Below are 20,338 nucleotides of genomic sequence, written 5' to 3' on the forward strand. Positions count from 1 at the left end.
ACACACACACACACTAGTGAGGGTCTGACCACAGAAAGCAACTCGCAAGTCTGTTATTTGTGTCTCTGTGCAGAATGAGTCGAGATTTTTCGACCTTGTTTTTTCCGTTCTAAAATAACACCAGAAGAAATTACACATGATGAAGGAATTTCATGCTTTTTTTGTGATTTTCTGTCATTTATATACTGTTGTCATAAATGAATGTCTATCTTAAACTTGCTCAAAGTTCCAAAACATGAGGTCAACAATAAACAATAAATAAAAATGCTCCCGGAAAGTCAGAAGCCAGTTCCCTCAACTTCCCCATCGAACTGACACCAGATTGTTCGCTAGTGCCCTCAAATGACCGTCTGTTCTGTAGCCTTTGTTGTTATGATGTTTCATCTGTTGTTCATGTTGTCCACTTGCATGTTTTGGATTGGATGCATTTTATGTAGTTTATATTTCGAGTAAAGAATGAGGGGGAAAAAGAAGCAAAATCAAACTACTATTGATTGCTTTCGTAGCATCCCAGCACTGACCAATCAGAACAGAGCGGGGCCTTAAAGAGACAGGAGCTAAAACCTTCTGTTTCAGACAGAGGCTGAACTGAGGGGCCAATAAAGAGTTGTTTTTTTAACTGCAAATCATGCAAAAAATATCCCAGTAGAGCCCCAGAATAAAAATATAGATCTTTAAAAATTCAAATCTTGTGTTTCTCATAGTGATGATCTGATCACTTAACATCACCTAATGAACCCAAATGACCCGTCACGTCACTGAATCCAAAACCCCTAAACTCACTGGTTGAAGAAATATAGGCCTCACATTCCTGAGAGGTTTGTCACTCCTGAGATATCAAATTCAAAATGTTTCTCATGATCCAAGTAGGACTGCAACTAACGATTATTTTCATTCTTTCTCCACTAATCTATAATCTTAGTTTTATTTTTTTACTCAGTTATTCAGAGTTTTTGCCATTTTTTGCTTTGAAAATGAATACATACCAATACATTTTCTGTCCGATGAGTAATCGCTTCAGCTCTAATTACAAGATCATAATACAAGAATGTACACACACACACACACACACACACACACACACACACACCAACATACAAATAAGGCACAGTGTTCGTGCTGAGAGTCAGCTGTAGTTGACACTCTGCTGTTCAGTACATCTCGTCCTACACAACTCTCACCATCTGCCCGCTTCTCTAAAAACATTTTTCAACCCGTCTCACGTAATGATAACAATATTACTACCCTAACTGCAGTTTAATTAAATCTGCTCAATTCACAGTCAGATTTAGTTTTTAGAGGACGTTGTTCAGCTCTCATTGGGATGGAACCTACGAGCTCTTGGATTTTGAGATGTACTCTTTCCAACTGCGTCTCTCACCCCGCTGTCTCCTCTAACTTTAAATTCCAGTCTATGTTTCCTTTTTAATCTCGACGAGGAATCTCTAATTATGCCCTTCTCTTCTCGGCGGGTTAATCATTGCCTCACAGACAGGCGTTATCTGCAATCAGTGCCAGCAAAGTGCATCGTGGGGTTCACGGGAAAGTCAGGAAAATTGGACAACCCAGAGAAAAAAAAAACACAGCCGGGCCCTGTCGCCTCTTAATGAACCCGTTTCTAATGAATTCTATTAAGGATGTGGTTGTAGTCCTCACAGGTCCCCGTCCCCCCCCTCCAGACTCTTCTGGTTTTATATTTCAGAAGTTCTTCACCGTATTAGCACCAGTAAGTGTCTCATTCATCATTATCTGAAAGGTCAGATCAGTTCGAGGTCAGTATCTCCACGCACGTTCGTACACGCTCACAGCATAATAATCTGATCTAATCTGATTAAAGCAACACTTGTGCATGAGCAGTGATAGCTGCCGTGACTGAACAGATTAAGAACAGACAGTCTGATATGACAAAAACAGAAAAAGCACTCAGTACAACAGGGTTCGCTTGACGGGACGTCTCTGGAAAGAGCACCGTAGCTGTGAGCAGATGGCATCAAAGATAGAAACTAGATAAAACTAGTAAAGAGTAAACAGTGCTTCCTCGTGAACGCTGCAGAGCTCCAGTCAGGCGAGAAATGGAAAATTCGTCCCATCATGTTTCTTTATTGGCGGCTGCAGGGAAAGATGAAGAGGAGTAGAGAAAGTCCTTAAGTGTTTAAGATAGAGAGATAGAGAGCACATCCACAGACCAATATATGTGAATTCAAGGTGAACTAACCATAACCCTAAAAGATTTCATGTAACATTTCAGGGAATCTTTTAGGGTGTTACCAACTAGAGCGAGCTACAACCATCAGTTTCTCTGTTTTTAGTCTTTGTGCTAAGCTAAGCTAACTGGCTGCTTGCTGTAGCTTCATATTTAGCTCACAGACTGAAGAATGGTTTCAATCTTCTAACTTTCAGCAGGAAAGTGAATATTTGTATTATATGTATTTCCCAAATTGTGGGGCTATTCTTTCCAGTATTTAAAGGCAATGAGCCCATTCGTTCCTTGGTTTAGATATAAGACCTCAAAACCTTTTTGTACTGACTGAAATGTGTCTGTAGCACTGAGTATTGTGTCTGAGTATTGAAAACTGTCAACATTGAAAGTTAGCATCACATTTGTTATCATTTCCACTTATTCATTGATCAGATAGATTCTGATTTACATCAAACTTTTGCCAATTTTGGACTATTTTATTCAGGCAAAGTTCTTGCAGGACAGCTGCTGTTAGGAAAACTTCCCTTCTTTTGTTTAATTGATATAGATATGTATGTTGTATAAGAAGCATGTTTATATTTCTCATAGTAAGATATCAAAAAATGTTTTTGTATCTCTATGGAAGTATTGACAAATTTCAAGCCATATGCATTAAAGAAATTGTGTGTGATTGACATACAGACCATGCTGGAAGTGATCATTTAATTCTTTCTGTTTACATGAACTCAGTCTGTTTTAACTAAGTTAAAACACCTGAAGTCCACACAAAGATATTCTGTGTGTGATGTAATGAACTGATGGGAAACGCTGGGCCGGGACCTGGCTCGGCACAAAGACAGGAAAAAGCCCAGGCCTCTATTGGATGATGTGAGCAGCACACACACACACACACACACATACAAATACACACAAAAATGGCACCTCAGGGACCCCCCAACACCTGTTCCCAAAGGCCTCGGGGAGGGAGGGGGGGGGGGGGGGGGGGGGGGAGTGAATTGAGATGGTGGGGTTTGAGAAAGAGGATGCATGAAGGAAACCCATAAAACAGAAAAAGGAAGAGGAGGAGAGGTGATAACAGAGGGAGGGAGGAGGGTGAAGCTCTGATCTATTTGTGTAAGACGACCTGTCGTTCTTAGAAATCTCTGTGTGGTTGAGCTTTGTTTTGTTTTGTGTGTTGTCGGGTGTGTAGCCGCTGTTGCTATCATGTGACTGTCGAGGATTTTAAAGCTGCAGTTGACAGTTTAGCGTATAGATGAACACAACTGTCAACTGTTTGCTTTTCCACGCAGCTTTTGAAATTTGTTCAGCCGAACATGTTGCATTCAGGGGAATGTAAAAATATTCAGTAAACATCGAACGCTTTGCAGCAAATTCTGTAAACATTTCAGTTATTTAAACAAGAGGATATATTTATAGTTTCTTGTTGCAAAGTTTCACAATGTTAATGAAGTTCTTCTTTTAGTAAGCGTGAAAGTTTATACTGAGACCTTTGTTTTCCTTTCACTCTTTCTATTTCAGTACATTTGCATAATATACTCAATTGGTAGCATAGCGTGTGTGTGTGTGTGTGTGTGTGTGTGTGTGTGTGTGTGTGTGTGTGTGTGTGTGTGTGTGTGTGTGTCATCTTCAGCTTATACAGTTTCCCATCTCTCTCCACTGGAATGTGCCATCTCCAGCTGTGTGTTTGGATTTACCAACCAAACATCCAGACAGGAAAACACACATTCTTGTACATCATATTCATCCAGCTGTGTGCGTGTGTGTGTGTGTGTGTGTGTGTGTATGTGTGTTTGCGTGTCCGTGTCCTACAGACCGGAAGCTTCTCATTAACCCTTGTTAGTCTGGTGTGGATGCACTGGGACAGACGAGCGTTATGTAAGAGACAGACAAGAGGAGGGTGTTGATTTCACAAACACTCCGCAGGGAGACATTGTATACGTGTGCAGGAGCAGCAGCGACTGGAGAAACAAAGACAGGATTAACAGCAGGAGGTCATCTTTTTCCTTACAAAATATATAAATATAACACCAACATATATTAGTGGTTATAATACATACACTATGACTTTTACTGCCACAAAAGGATCGTTATTTTTTTCAAGGCCAAGTCTTCAATATGCTTCAATAAGCTGCAGAATGTGTGTATTTACGTGTTTATGTCTCACTGTCAGCCTGAATAAAACGCCATATACACACAAAACCAGTTAGACACAACACTATGCAGCTACGCACACAGTTAATTACTGCAAGTCACTTGTTTATACACAAACAACATAGTTTAAAAAGCAAAAGGGAACAACAGCGCTGACCGACTTGAACGCTGGTCAAAAAGCGCGTAACCTGGCAACCTGATCACACAATACTCCTAGTAGATCAGACAGCCGTGTAGCTGAGTTCCTGCTGCTGATGGGTGATAGTCATGTAACATCACCTTGAACAAACGAGGACTTACGCTCCTCACTGAATCCGCCTGTTGTTGTAGTTTAAAGGAAAAACAACATTGTGATAAAGCGAGGCCAAGAGACTTTTCACAAGGTTGTAATTTTCAGAAACATTTTTTTCGTCCACTTGGAAGCAACACAGCAAGTGGTAAACACAACACTGACATCTTTAGAGTCCCAACGATTACTTGATTTATCAATTAGCCAACTATTAAATCAATCGGCAACTATTTTGATAATCGATTAGTTGCATTGAGTCATTTCAAGCTTCTCAAATGTGAATATTTTCTGGTTTCTTTAGTCTTTTTATGATAGTAAATGAAATATCTTTGGGTTGTTGACTGTTGTGGACAAAACAAACATTTGAGCACTGACACGCAAACACACACACACACACACGCACACAAAATACATACATAAGCATACAAAGCACAGCTAACCTAGCTTGCACTATAGTCTACCTGCTGCTGAGAGCCTCGGCTCCTAACAAGTGTGTGTGTGTGTGTGTGTGTGTGGGATTGATTACAATGCCATCGTGAACAACTGATAAGAGGATCATCCATCCTGCAGACGATCTCTGTTTCGTAATTGGAAGATAGAGCGTATTGCCTTTGGCTTGACCTCAAGCTAACCCCCCCCCCTCACACAAACACACACACACACACACACACACATCGATACATACACAGTGTGTTGGCTTTTTTTTAACCTCACCCTCCTCTCGCAGCAAACAGATGACACTGGGGTGTCTAGGCGTGCAGTCAAACCTGTGTGTGTGTGTGTGTGTGTTGTGTGTGTGTGTGTGTGTGTGTGTCAGCTGAGTTCCCTGTATGTTTTGCAGCCTGTGGGCTTTGTGTTTGTCATGTGGCAAGAGAGCGACGGGGTAATGGTTCACCACGTGCTGTGTTTACATCTGTTTGTGTGTGTGTGTGTGTGCGTGTGTGTGTATGTGTGTGTATTCAGCTGGGAGACACTGCAGCCTTCATACCTAAAAATAACATCTTCCCTCCAGCTCGCCCTTCCTCTCCTCCATCTTTATCTTCATTCCTTCCATCTCTCCCATTACAGATCCGTGTCCTTTCTCCTCTCCTCCACATTGTTTTTCTCTCTATTCCCGCATCATGTTTTTGTTTACGTCTCTCCTTGATTGATTGTTTGTCTCACACGATAACAGTTTAGCATGTAATGTTTCGGAACGTCGAGTGATTTCAGCGTAAACAAAATTCGAGAAGACGTTTCGCTAATGAACACTTTCATGCGAGCGACCGTGCGTTCATTCTCTGTGCAGTGATTTTTTTTTTAGCTGTACAGTCTCCAAAACACCCACTACTGTCAGTTCTTCTAAAAACAGGAAATAGTTTCTGCTACTTAAAGTCTCCCTCCTGTCAAAAATCCACTTTTTCTTCTCGTTCCTACAGTCGGATGTCTGAGCTTCACTGTGCAGAATGATGAGTGTGCAGAGTTTAACACTAGAAGACTGTTTTCATATTGATCCACTGAGAGCGGAAGTTTCTCTAAATTTTGTTGGAGTTTAAGGTGTGTACCTATGAGCATGATTTGTGACATCACAACAATTTTGGAGCCAATTGTGGTTCAATATGCAACTTACACAAGTGTGATGTAGAAACTTGAAGCCTCCAAAGCTTTACTCTGTTCTACTCATAGATTCTGCATTTTTAATGAGGGAGGAGTAGATGTAATTTGAAGGATTTTTAAGGAAGTAATTGCACTTTTATGAGGATTTCAGACACAAATTAGAGTATTTTTATATGTCTTAAAACATGTCTGTAGGGGATCTTTCATTAAAATATTTTTATTTCTTATAATAGCTTTTTTATCATCGATTTTCTAATCTGGACCTCACAGTTACTCGCTCCCAACCTGAAGCTTCCAATCTTCCATTTCCTGGCAAAGCACCATGACTGAAGTCTTTCTTTCTAGCAGATTTAGTGTATGTTTTAGCACTGACTCCTGTAGAATACTGACATATTAAACAGCATAGCATAACAGACTGTTAAGATTTGGAGCTGCTTGTTCTTTTTTTCACTTTCAGTCCTGCTGGTAGCTTACAGTCACTCAACATAATGAAGTGTTTAATGACACAAGTGGACAAAAGGATGACTCTGGTGTCTATGATACTCTTTTTAAGTAATCAGTAAGCACTTTAGTCTCACTTCTCTTTAAATCTCTCATGTGAAAACTCATGAAACTGTCTTCCCTTGTTCCTCTTCTCTTATTCCATCTTTTTTATTACCCCCCCCCCCCCCCCCCCCCCCAAGACATTTTTCCACTTATGGTCATCGGTAATTTCCTATTAATATTAACATTGCAGCCTTTTGTGCGATTACAGACACACACATACAGGGTTATTTCAGCTCATCCCTCCGGGTCAGTCATGCTGAAGCTCCTTTTTAGTTTTCTCTCAAACAAACAAAGGGTCTTTCAGTGGAAAGCGCCCACTGCACCGGGCAGCAGCACTGATACTCTGTTTGTGTGTGTGTGTGTGTTCTCATAGCCGCACAAACACACGCTTGTGACTGTACTCGGTAGGGTTCAACTGTTTTGAAGGGCAGATGACAGCGCTAATAGTTTAGCAGTGAGACTGAAGATATTTTTGGGTTAGTATTCAGAATATGTTGGTTTTGCATGTCAAATCATTTTTGATAATATTTTCTCATTGAGTGTGTGAAAGCCTCCAAAACACACAATCTAGATATTCATGGGACATCAACGCGGAAAATATTCCTGCGTATTATCTTTATCCGCTGGAAAAATGTCAATCTCCATCCGTGTTTGGAGCTGGAAAAGCATCCAGATCGCTAAAATGCAAAGAGTCAGCGGACGCTACAGTACAGTCATTGTGAAATTGTCCAGAAATTGTTTATTTAAGCAGGTTTCACAGTTGTGCTTGTCAAAGATATCAGATGCAGGGATTCATCCAGCCTGTAGGCTTCAGGGAGGGGACACCCTTTCACTGCTCCTTGTCTTTGAAGTCTTTGTAGCGGTGTACATCATGTAGGATAATGTATACTGGCAACAAGAGGGGAAACTCCCTGGTGTTTGGGTGTGTGTGTGTGTGTGTGTGTGTGTGTGCTGCTGTGATCTCTATGATAGGAGTGATGTAAGTGGGCCTGAGGCAGCGCAGACTTTATTTATATTCCCCTCCGGTCCTACGAAGAGACGTTGGCAAATGAGGAGAAATCAAAAAGTGAGCACCTGTGCGAGTTCACGTTTCACCTTCTAGCTTTTTTTCAGCCGCACATTAGTGTTTCATGTAAAAATGCTTTGATTCGCACGTTTGTCACTGTTTTAGACAAAAGCTGCCGTCTCCGTTCTGTGGTGTGCGTGTGTGGGCCACGAGTAGAGAGTGAGCCACGTTTACAGGACACAATTTGCAAAGAAAACAAGTGTAGTGAAAGTTATTTGTTATCAGGTAGTGATGATGAGCAGGTTGTCTAGTGTGGAGCTGAGCCGAAGAGTCAGACGAGGTTTGGAACTGTGACAAAATCAAGCTAACGTTATCCGCTCCCAGAGGGCGGGGGGTGACTGTAGATGGTTGTGGCCTTCATGATGATTTAAAAGATAAGGCTGGTATTATTCTACATTTTCTTATCGTCAACAAATCCCACAGAAAGTCCAGAAACAACAATGCCATAGCCTGTACTTTCTGACTTCCCTACCCAGTCTGTAGTCTGTGTGTCTCAGACTCAAGCCAGTTCTTTCCCGAGGAAGTGTCAATCTTTCAAAGAAACAGCGTCACAAATATTTAGTTTCATTTTTTAAGAAAGGCTCATTTATTTCCCGAAACAGCTGGGCACTGTAGTGCGTGACTGGAAGAGGGGTAAATATTCCTTTTGGTAGGGACTATTTTCAACCACAGATTGATAGGCATTTGGTGCACTAGTTAGTATTTACACAGGAACATGTCAGCCAGTGCGACAGTGTGACTCACTGATGTGGTTTTAATTGTTTTTGGACAACAATGGAGGTCTATGGCACAGAGGAACAAGCTGTGGTAAATCAGGCTTTGGCTGGTTGGTAGTCTTTGTTGTCACAGCGAGAAATTGGTTTTTCCCTCCACAAACAATACTTATTAGTGAGATCAATTCATTACTGGTTTTGGTCTTTTCATGGGATTTTTTTGACAATTAGAAAAACAGGATATAACCAGTCTTCTAACTTTCCAATTCAGTCATTTAGGCTTTTATAACGTCACATTATTGAGAGTGCTTCAGTTAGACACATCTTTAAAGAGCTGTGGTTGAACAGCTGTCACATTTCAGTTTTAATAATCACTGTATTGGCATTGTTCACAATATGTCTTGTTTACATGCTGCATCCAGGTCATATTGAAGTGGAAGAGTGAAGGGCTGCAACTAACAATTATTATCATATCAATTAATCTGCCCATTATCTCCTCAATTAATTGTTTTGTCAGTAAAATATCAGAATATAGTGAAACATGTTATTATTTCTTAAAGCCCAAGGTGATGTCTGCAAACGTTATGTTTTGTCTGATCAACCGTCCAAAATCCAAAGATCATCTGTTTACTATTATAGGCCTAGATGACACATGATGACACATTTCACAAGCTGCAACCAGCAAATTTTGGGTATTTTTCCTTTAAAAAAAAGACTAAAAACAATGAATCGATTATCAAAATAGTTACCGATTAATTTTCTGTTGATCAACTAACTGATTAATCAACTAATCGTCGCAGCTTTTTGTAGTTCTACAGCATCTTTCACTTGTTTCACAAATGTAAAGTCAAGCATAAACTACAGCAGGTATTCCTCTCTCTCTCTCTCTCTCTCTCTCTCTCTGTCTCTCTCTCTCTCTCTCTCTGTCTCTGGCTGACTGTGCCGTTATTGGTGATTTTTCATACTTCAGACTGCTGACATCACTGTATTGGCAACCATTGTTTTCTGTCAGGTGTTAGATTTATGACTCCAGGTAGAAGATATATGAGCCTGTGGAAAACTCACATCTCCTTCTTGTTACAGTGTCACACAGGTGGAGATGAAGCCTCAGAGTTGGTAAGCAGTGAGCTGAAATTAGTAACATGAGCAACTCTGTGGTATAAACAAGTCTAAAGCAACAAACAAGTATTTAGGGATCAGAAACTCCCACTTTATTAGAGGTGTTAATGTTGCAATTGCAAAAAAAAAGAGTGTGTGTAGGTGTTGCAGATATATATTATAATAAATACTACATTTTGAACACAAGCAATACATCTTGTCGAAAAGGAGAAAAACAAGACCAGGTCCAAAAAAATATCTGGTGTCTTTTAACTGATCAGACACATAAACTCAGAGGGAAATATGACTCAGTAAGCAAAAAGAACAAGAAGAATGAGACACAAATAAAAGTTAATGAATAGATTTCTTTGACAAGTGAGATCATTTTCCCTTCGAGCTCTCTCATATCCGCTCTCCAAAAAGAAAGTGATGGTTCCATCTATCCGTTTTTTTAAGTGGTTGTGATATATGAGTGGGTTTATTTTGAGCGGTGTTATTAAAAACACTTACTGCTGTTTTTTTTTTTTTCCTTTGAGAAGACAGCAGCGCCAGCAACTGTTCACTCTGAACTCTCTGTCTGTTCAAGGATTCAAGGTTCTGCTTGTTTCAGTGTGAGTCACTTATTGATGGTGGTATTAGTGCTAATATAGTAGCTGAGAGTAAGGATCCTGTGCAGGGAAATATTTTTTTTTTTAAAAAGTTTGAACTGTCTCTTTAAATACAGTTTTTATCATTTTTTTTCTTATGATTTATTTTTAATATGACACCAAATTGTAACGCCAGATTCTGCTTCCTGTACAAAGCGGTTTAACTCAGACAATGCACATTTCATATCTGTGTCATATTTGGGGAAATACACACAGTTGAATTTAGACAACCAGTATTCAGTCAGAGCTGGACTTCAGCAACAGACAGCTGATGACCTTTTACATTTAGGAATAGACATCTGTGGTGACAAAATTCAATAAAAAACACTAGAAGTCATGCATTGTCTCCAACCAGACGTCTCTTACAAGGATACAAACAAAACATTTGGTACAAACTTTTAGAGCAACAACGATTAATCAGTTGATCGACAGAAAATCAATCAATTAATCATTTTGAGTACTTTCTACTCGATTCCACCCTCTTAAATGTGAATAGTTTCTGGTTTTTGTCTCTAATATATTTGGGAACCTGTCAGTCGGGACAAAAGAAGACGTTTGAGGATGTCACACTAGGTTTTGGGAAACTGTGATCCACATTTATCACCATTTTTTGACATTTCATAGACCAAACGACTTATCAACTAATCGTCAGATTAATCAGTAAAGAAAAATAATTGCTAGTTGCAACTTTCAACACGTAAAACATTTCCATAGTTGATGCTGCAGACACATTGTGGTCAGTACTCAGAACATATTGAGGTTCAGTACTCGGCACTTCACATGAGGCTGAATTTCAGGCTCACAGCTTGATGATCAGTTTTTAGAAGTTTGGATTTGGGGGAACAATCACACTCCATTGGTCACCTGCAAAAAGTGAATGCTTTGAATCTACCTCAAACACTAAATCTAGCTCCTGCAACCAGATCGCCTCCCCCCCCCCCCCCCCCCTCCCCCCCCCCCCCCCTCCCCCCTCCGACTCCCTCGCTCTCTTTCAGCAGTACTGTACATGCCTGCAGTCACTCGGGTGATTTCATGGCTCTTAACCAAACACAAAGACTCCATTATGGCTCCGTTCACTGCAAATAAACTCACTTTCTCTCTCCCGTTTCTTCTCTCCCTGTTCTTCTTCTTCTTCTTCCTCTCCTTCTTCCTCCTCCCACTGTTCCTCCTCCTCTTCGCATTCACACTTTCACCCACATCTCCGAGATCGAACATAAAGCCACATTTTCCATTTCATTACCTCATTCTGATATTGGAGTGGGAAAAGGAGAGTGAAAAAAAAAAAAAAGTAGAAGAAGAGGGGAAAGAGAGAGGAAGGAAGAAGAGGGACGGAGGTAGGAAGGTGGCTGCGTGTGTAATCATTAGCTCAGTAATTAGGCCTCGTCGTCCGTTGTCTCTCCCCATGGGTTTTGCCCTTTGAAGTCTCCTCCTCCAGACTACCCACAATGCACTTGGGAGGCATCCAGGAGGGCGCAGAGGAGTGATGGAGTGGGGGTTGTTGGGAATGTGGGTCAAAATGTGTGTGTGTAAGAGAATTTCTTGAGATGCTGATGATGAAAAAGCGAGCGGCGGGGCTCAGTTCCCTCTCTGTGTCTCTCAGTCGTTGGCAGATTGCTCGCGCTTTTCATGTTGAATTCCCCACACACACACACACACACACACACACACACATCATTCATGTGTGCCAGATGCTCAATACACGCACACACACACACACACACACACACACACATCACATGAGTCTCTTTGTTTTGGATTGCTGCAGAGATAAAACCCAGCTCTGTTACACTCCTCTGTAAGGGAGACAAAGGGTGCTTATCTTACAGACAGTGTGTATGTGTGTGTGTGTGTGTGTGTGTGTGTGTGTGTGTGAGCGAATGTGTTTGTGTGAGAGTGTTTCTCCAATTCAGTGGTTTTTATATATGTGTTTTGATTTTTATGAGCTGCCTTTATTCTCCTTTTTTTCCTATTACTTGTCTGATAGCTCTATGTGTGTGCGTGCATGTGTGTGTGTGTGTGTGTGTGTGTGTACATGCGTGTGTGGCGTCATCAGATCTGCATGCCGATACAGCCACCAGAGCCAGCATGACACACTTCCCCTTCAAAAGTGGGCTAATCACACACAGGTTACTGGACGGCGCAGCACACACACACACTTTATCAAGCGGCGAGAGTGACAAGTGTTTGGAAAAATACTAAGATTTTGAAATAAGTCGATAACACATTTAGTCATGATTTCTGCTTTTTTTTTGAGGAGTTAGTGGTCAGAGTTTGTGGTGTTTTTATGCAGATATGTCTTTGCAGTGAGCTCGTGTCAGTTGTTCCTCTTCGCTAATGCAGATTGTCTGTTTGTACTCATGATTTCAAGTCTGGAAGGGATCTTTAGAGAATAGGATCTGATTATAGTTTGGAACGAGGAATGAAGATTTTGTCTCCCATTTCTAATAGTTGCCTTACAGGGATATTGCAGCCAGAATGGAGATAACTTTCAGAATACATATAGCAGTTGTGTCTGTGTTGCAAGACAGAACTCTGAACCAAACCTTTAACATCTCTGGTTGTATTTTAGGAGCATTATTTGTCGGTTTTGGATTATTTTTCAGATATTTTAATTCACTGGAAGAGCCAAAAACAGACATTTCCATCATTCTGTTTCTCAATATGAAGAACTTTTTGGATTTAATTTCATCATTTTATATCAATATTTTGATATAAATGTGTTCTGTGACAGAAAGTTTAATCCGTCACCTGCTCAGCTTAAATATTAGTAGAAAAGCAGCTTTGTGAAAAGCAGCTCTGTTGACAATTCACTCTCAACTCAAGGTCCACTTACAGCACTCACTTGTACCGGAGCTTTCAACCTCAACATCATAGGGTCTTCGCTAGCAGATGGAGTGTGCCGATGTGTTGTCATGGAGCCGCAGACGTGTCTAGACGAGCTTGACGGTTCGTTATTGGCTGCGGAAACAGCAGTTGACAATATGGCAAACAGTATAATTAATATTCATGAAATGAAATCTTTTAATTAATAAATTCATCTTCGGTAGCCTGTCGGGCTTTAATTAGACCAACTGCAGCCAGCTGAGAGGAAATTCAGGTCATGTCACCTCTCATACACACACACACACACACACACACACACACACACACACACACAGCTGTAAGTGAAGTGTTTGTAGTTTCCGTTGAACAGAATGAGACGGACAGGTTGTGATAGTGTGTTAGTGTGAGATTGCGGTCGCATGCCCCGACACTGATTGATGAAGTGATTCTCGCCGCGCGGCGTCATGAATGACAAATCGCCGGAGGGGCGTGTGTTAGCAGATAGGCAGATGGTGTCTCATGAGTACGAGGGGAGCTAATGACCTTGAGAGGCAGAGAGAGAGAGAGAGAAACTGAAAGAGAGAAGGAGGAAGAGAGAAAGAAAGCAACGGTGACGGCAGGGGTCAGCTCGCTTTCCGCCAAGGGTCGGGGCGGGACGGGCGGGGCATTCCTGCTGCTGCTTCCTCACTGCATTTCCTCCGCTCACCCAGCGTGCCCCTTTCCTCACACACACACACACATTACACTCGCGCGGGGCGTTGACACAGCAACACAATGAGCAGGGACTGGCATTAGGGAGCTTGAGCAAGGTGTTTCCTGTGACCTGGACGACTTGCTGCTTCAACACAAACACACTCGTCTGGAACAACACTAGCATGTGCTCGTAGACGTGAGCGAGCGAGTGTGTGTATCTGCTGACTGATGTGACTCCTTCAGTTAGAGGTCATTAATCTCTCTCTGTTTCAATGTGAGTGTGTGAGTGAAACAGCTGTATTCAAGTCTGTGATATTCATCCTTTATTCATGCGTCGTTCATGGTTTATTCATGTGCTGTTCAAGCATTTGCAGAGTGACTGAATATCGGATTAAAAGCAGCTTTACGTTATTCATGAGTTGAGATATTTGGGACTGTACGGGGGCCTTTGGAATCTCCCACGCTGCTCACACACACACACATCAGGGCCAAGTGGAGACCTTTAGAGGGGCAGGTGTTCAAAGTTAAAAAGGGGCAACAAGATGTTAAAACACCAAACGCAACATCATAACCTGTTGAAGTACAGCAACACATATTCAAATAGAATGAAACATGGAATTTTACAACTAATCATCATAGTAAATCATAGTCCCCTGCCTGATGAAATCAGAGGGGGACTATGATTCGCTCTTTATTGAATATTGTAATATTGTTCTCTATTGTAACTCTCACAAGAGTTAAGCTTTTGTCATTTTGATAATACTAAGCTATGCTTTCTGTACTCCAACACAAAAAACTCCTCCCAGCACTCCTCTCTCCAACTCTACGGCTGAATATTCAGCTGATTTAGACAACAACTCAACTCTTGCGAGATTTCAGAACAAGACTTCTTCTCTAGTGAGACTTGTTTAGACACAATAACAAACAGACTGGATCAAACTCTGTATGGTCCTTTCCATAATGTTGTCAGACACTGTTGTCCCCATCAGTCACTTAGACACAAAGTGATGGGAAAACAGGGTCCAGGTTAAAAAATCCCAAAGTTTCCCTTTAATTTAAACAGATATCTGCATATGCAAAATGCAGAATCTGTAGACAACGGGACATGATTTTGGTACCAGAAACGTTCTGGTTTCTGTTTGTAGTCCGTTGTGAATTTTTAAAACACAATGTTATGATGGTAGAGGCTCAGTGGTCAATGGCTGTCGGCCCAACCTCAGTCCAAATGACAAAAAGTATTGCTGTGAAGAGTCTGATTTGCAACACAATGAAGTAAACAGTAGAGCGTAATATGAAATGATATATATCGTCATATTGCACAACTCTATTATTAATTGCTAAATGTTCTTCTTGAAAAGGGCCTTAGACATTAAGGGGCAAAGGGGCACTCTGGGCACGTCTGACACACACACACACACACACACACGCACACACAAATGCATGTATTTATATAGTACAAACACCAAAACAGTCCTCTGAATGTTGTGTGAGCTTGAATTTTTGTGGTGAATCATTGTTGACCTCTGTGTGTTTCTGTGCATCCTGCAGGCCGTGCACTGCCCTGCCATGGAAAAGATGAAGAGGATTAAGAAGCGTCTGTCGTTAACACTCCGCTCAAGTCAGACCATCGATGAGTCTCTGTCCGAACTGGCCGAGCAGATGACTATCGAGGACGGCGGCACCAAGGACAATGGTCAGTATCTGTATCAGTCTGAAAAGATCAGGATTCATTATTTTATTGTTATTCACAAAAAATCTTTAAATATATGAGATAAAAAAATCTATGAAATCGATTTTTTTTACTAAGGGACTCTAGTGTATAACCAGCTCTTCACTCTTCTCCTCATTTTCTATTACTGGAGGATTTTCTGAGCTCCAGTGATTAACATCATTTTGTAGCAATCTGCTGATATATACAGTTGATAAAACATCTGTTTAAAATCTGTAGAAAAATCCCTTAAAAAACTACAATTCCATTTAAAAATCTGTTAAAAAAATCCTTTATAAAAACTGCAATAAATTTTAAAAATCTGGTCGACATCTGTCAGAAATCCTGTGTAACAGAGTTCCAATTAATGGAAAAAAAACAAAACGGTTTAAAATATGTGAAAAATCTCTTATAAAAGCTACAATTCTAAAAAATAATTAAAAAAATCTGTGTAACACTGTAAAACAGTATTAAAATGTTTGTAGAGCATCGCTGGAACATTTCCACTAGGACAGGAAACATCAAGCATCTGATTTAATATCTTCCTGTACACATCCATCAGCAGGCATATAAAACTACACACACATAAAGAGCTTTCAGTATCTCAGTAGCTCTCAGGGGTATTTAAATTATGAAGCACTGAAGTTGATGGAGAGTAAGAACACAGTGTGTGTGTGTGTGTGTGTCAGTAACAGCTGTAAAGAACTTCCACTGAGTAGCTCTCTATAAAATTATGTAACTGGAGTAAGAGCAGAGGAGCTACTCGAGCACACACACAGGTAGTGTATAGGCAAATACCCTCTCCTTGACTTCTCTTTGTTATATAACACTCTGCCAGTTTTGGCACCACAGTACAGCGTGTCTCTTATGAGCCGTCGGTTTGATAGACACATGAAAGTGATTGGCTGGCACTTGTGATTGACAGCTGCCAGAATAAATGGACGCACACATCCATCTTTTACACAACATTTCAATCATTTGACTGACGTTCTCTATTCAGAGTGACTCATAATAAATACAGCTGTAGAATAAACTTCAACCCCGGCCACTGGGGATGCACAAGCCAGCACGTTCTTAGTGCCGGTTCCAAGCCCTGGATGAATGAGGAGGATTGCGTCAGGAAGGGCGTCCGGTGTAAAACCTATGCCAAATCAAACATGCAGATCATAAATCGGATTTCCATACTGGCTTGGATATAGGTGGTAGCAGGGGAGAACATTGCTAGGCGGCGTCAGATGGTGGTTTGGAGACCAAGAGAGAATGAAGGCAGAGCCAAGGATCAAATGGTGGAAGTTGAAGAAGGAAGACTGTTGTGTGGAGTTCAGAGAGGGACAGACAGAGGGACTGAGCTGGGAAGGATGTGCAGCAGGTTAGGGTGATGCAGGATAGAAATGGAAAGGTGCTGACTAGTAAGGAGAGTGTGTTGAGAAGGTGGAAGGAGTACTTTGAGGAGCTGATGAATGAAGAAAATAAGAGAGAGATAAGGTTAGATGATGTGGGGATAGTGAATCAGGATGTGCGGAGGATTAGCAAGGAGCAAGTGAGGGCAGCTGTGAAGAGGATGAAGAGTGGAAATGCGGTTGGTCCAGATAACGTACCAGCAGAGGCATGGAGATGTTTAGGAGAGATGGCGGTGGAGTACTTAACTAGATTGTTTAACACAATCTTGAAAAGTGAGAGGATGTCTGAGGAGTGGAGAAGAAGTGTACTGGTACCCATTTTCAAGGATATAAGGGTGCTGTGCAGAGCTGTGGTTGATCAGCCACAGCATGAAGTTATGGGAAAGAGTAGTGAAAGCTAGGTTGAGAGATGATTACTGAGCAGCAGTATGATTTCACACCAGTAAAGAGCACTAGAGATACAATGTTTGCTTTGAGAACGTTGATGGGGAAGTATAGGGAAGGTCAAAAGGAGTTGCATTGTGCATTTTGCGGATCTAGAGAAGGCATATGACAGGGTGCTGAGAGAGGAGGTATGATATTGTATGAGGAAGTCAGGAGTGGCAGAAGTAGATTGTAGATTTGATTTATTGATTGGGACAATGTGCACTTTGTGCAACATTAAAGATGCACTACACCGGAGTTAGCTCGAAGCTAATTTGCATCTGTAGTCCCCCATAGTCAAAACATACAACAGCACAACAACAAACAGTACAAAGCAAAAAAAAACACACAGAACACACCATACAAAATACAAAGCTACACACAACAGCACATCACATACACCCACAATGTCAATTAGAAATTAATAATGTAAACTTGTCAAATTAAAAGCAAGACTACCTGCACTGATGTAAGAGTGTAAGAGCAGTGCAGGATGTGTTCAAGGTGGAGGTGAGATTACATCAAGGATCGACTCCTTTCTGGTTTGCAATGGTGATGGACAGGTTGACGGATGAGATCAGGCAGGAGTCTGTGGGACTATGATGTTTGCAGATGACATTATTATCTATAGTGAGAGTCGGGAGCAGGTTGAGGAGAACCTGGAGAGGTGGAGTTATGCACTGGAGAGAAGAGGAATGAAAGTCATTAGGAGCAAGACGGAATACATGTGTGTGAATTGGAGGGAGGACAGCGGAAAGGTGAGGATGCAAGGAATAGAGGTGGCAAAGGTGGATGAGATTAAATACTTGAGGTGAACTGTTCAAAGTAACGGGAAGAGAGGTGAAGAAGAGAGTGCATGCAGGGAGGAGAAGAGTGTCGGGAGTGATCTGCAACAGAAGAGTACCAGCAAGAGTGAAAGGGAAGGTTTACAAGACGATAGTGAGACCAGTGATGTTGGATGGCTAGGAGGCGGTGGCGCTGACGAAAAGACAGGAGGTGGAACTGGAGGTGGTAGAGTTGAAGGTGCTAAGATTTTCATCGCGAGTGACGAGGATGGACAGGATTAGGAATGAATATATTAGAGGGACAGCTCACGTTGAACGGTTTGGAGACAAAACAAGAGAGGCGAGATTGAGACGGTTTGGACATGTGCGGAGGAGAGATGCTGAAGATGGAGCTGCTAGGCAAGAGGATGAGAGGAAGGCCAAAGAGAAGGTTTATGGATATGGTGAGGGAAAACAAGCAGGTGGTTGGTGAGACAGAAGAAGACGCAGAGGACAGGAAGAGATGGAAACTGATGATCTGCTGTGGCAACCCCTAACGAGAACAGCCGAAAGAAGAAGTAGAATAAACTTTAGTTCCCAGATTAGCTAACACTAGAAGCAGCCAGTAGTAACAGAGGTCAAAGGTCAGAGTCATCCTGTCTTGAAAATAATCATGAAAGGAAATCTGCAAACTATGAATGAACTTTCAAACTCAATAAGAAATTCTTTATTATTTTGTGCTTTTCAGTTGCTGGCAGGGTTTCCGTCCTCCGTCCAGAAATGTAATGAAAATCCCAACTAACCCTGATATACAATATTCACCTCCTTTATATGATTCAAGCGTGATTGGCTTGTAGTTCCGATAAGGCTGACAGGCACCTGAAGGCAGCATAAAGTTCATATGTTGGGTTGACATGTGTGAACACAGCGATGTCTGTCAGCTCAGAGTTTAAAGTGAAGTTGGCATGTGGCAAAAAGGCTTATTACCCGTCACCACACACATATGTATATCTACTCTGTAGGGACTTGGCCAGTCTGATGCAGATCTATCACCATGGGATCATTTCTGACCTTTTCGTATGGGTGTTGCTGGACTCTGGCAGCCACTTTGCGCACAGGGAGAGGTTGTAATATTTGCTCAAAGGGTTCCCTTGTCAACTAGGATTGGAAATTTATTACTGGCTCATGTGTGTGGCTCATGTCTTAATTACTTAGAGTAACATAATAACTTATCAGCTATTAATCTTCCAGTACTGCATCCACATTTCTTAATTCTTGTGCTGTTAGGCCACATTTGTCAGGCGATGTGTTCATTTCAGGTTTTCTTTTGACATAAGTCACTTCAGCTCCGGTGTTTCCCTTAAGTTATTCAGTTTCTTTCTTGAGTATTACAAAAGTTGGAAAAAAACGTCTTATTCCGCTCATATTGAGTTAGTTATTGCAACATTACATCACTTATTTACACATATTTCTCCATAATTGAGCTGGATGTTTAGTATTTCTGGAAACATCAGGACCTGGACTTGAAGTAAAGTTCTGTTGGTTTAAACAAAGCTCGGCCACACAGCGTGCATTTCTAATGAAGAACACGCTGCGAGAGGTTGAAGAAGATGAGAGCTGATATTCAGTGTCTCACCATGTTGGTGCCTGATGTGGGTTCTGAGAGATTTGTGATGCAAAGTCTCTGTTGATTTTAAGGAAAGCAGAAATTCTGACAGTTCTTCTCGTGTTTCAGAGCCCTTCATGAGGAACGGCCGCCCGCCCACCTCCCACAGCATGCACTCCTTCCTGCACCAGTACACCGGCTCCTTCAAGAAGCCCCCTCTCCGCCGGCCGCACAGCGTCATCGGTGGCACCCTGGGGTCCTTCATGGCAATGCCGCGCAACGGCAGTCGTCTGGGTGAGACACACGCACATGTTCGCATACTTACACACACACACACACACACACACACACACACACACACACACACACACGGAAGGAAGTGAGTAGTGGGAGAGCAGATGGCATCTGGGAACAAACAGGAAACGTGTCATGGTCCTGAGATTTCCGTCCTCTTTCCCTAACATTCTCATACGCGATCTTGGCAGAGTGAATGGGTGTCTTCCACATGAGGCAGCTTCTCTATTCGCCCTCAGCAGGGCTATTTTCACCCATGTGACAGCTGGATGGGGGATTCAGTCAAACATGACGCCGTTTCCTGTGTGAACTGGTTAATCA

The 20,338-nt window shown here is 41.7% G+C and overlaps 1 protein-coding gene across 1 annotated transcript in view; it reads left to right on the plus strand.

The window, feature by feature from the left end:
- The window catches only part of cdk17 (cyclin dependent kinase 17), a 39,893-nt gene that overhangs the window by 4,420 nt on the left and 15,135 nt on the right, over positions 1-20,338 (plus strand). Inside the window, exons 2-3 of the mRNA XM_067582328.1 lie at positions 15,371-15,515; positions 19,853-20,017. Of these exons, the coding sequence (XP_067438429.1) occupies positions 15,389-15,515; positions 19,853-20,017 (292 nt within the window). The 5' untranslated portion in view covers positions 15,371-15,388. The remainder of the gene's footprint in view (positions 1-15,370; positions 15,516-19,852; positions 20,018-20,338) is intronic.

This window comes from Thunnus thynnus, chromosome 23 (genome assembly GCF_963924715.1).
Source record: "Thunnus thynnus chromosome 23, fThuThy2.1, whole genome shotgun sequence".
NCBI classification, from domain to species: domain Eukaryota; kingdom Metazoa; phylum Chordata; class Actinopteri; order Scombriformes; family Scombridae; genus Thunnus; species Thunnus thynnus.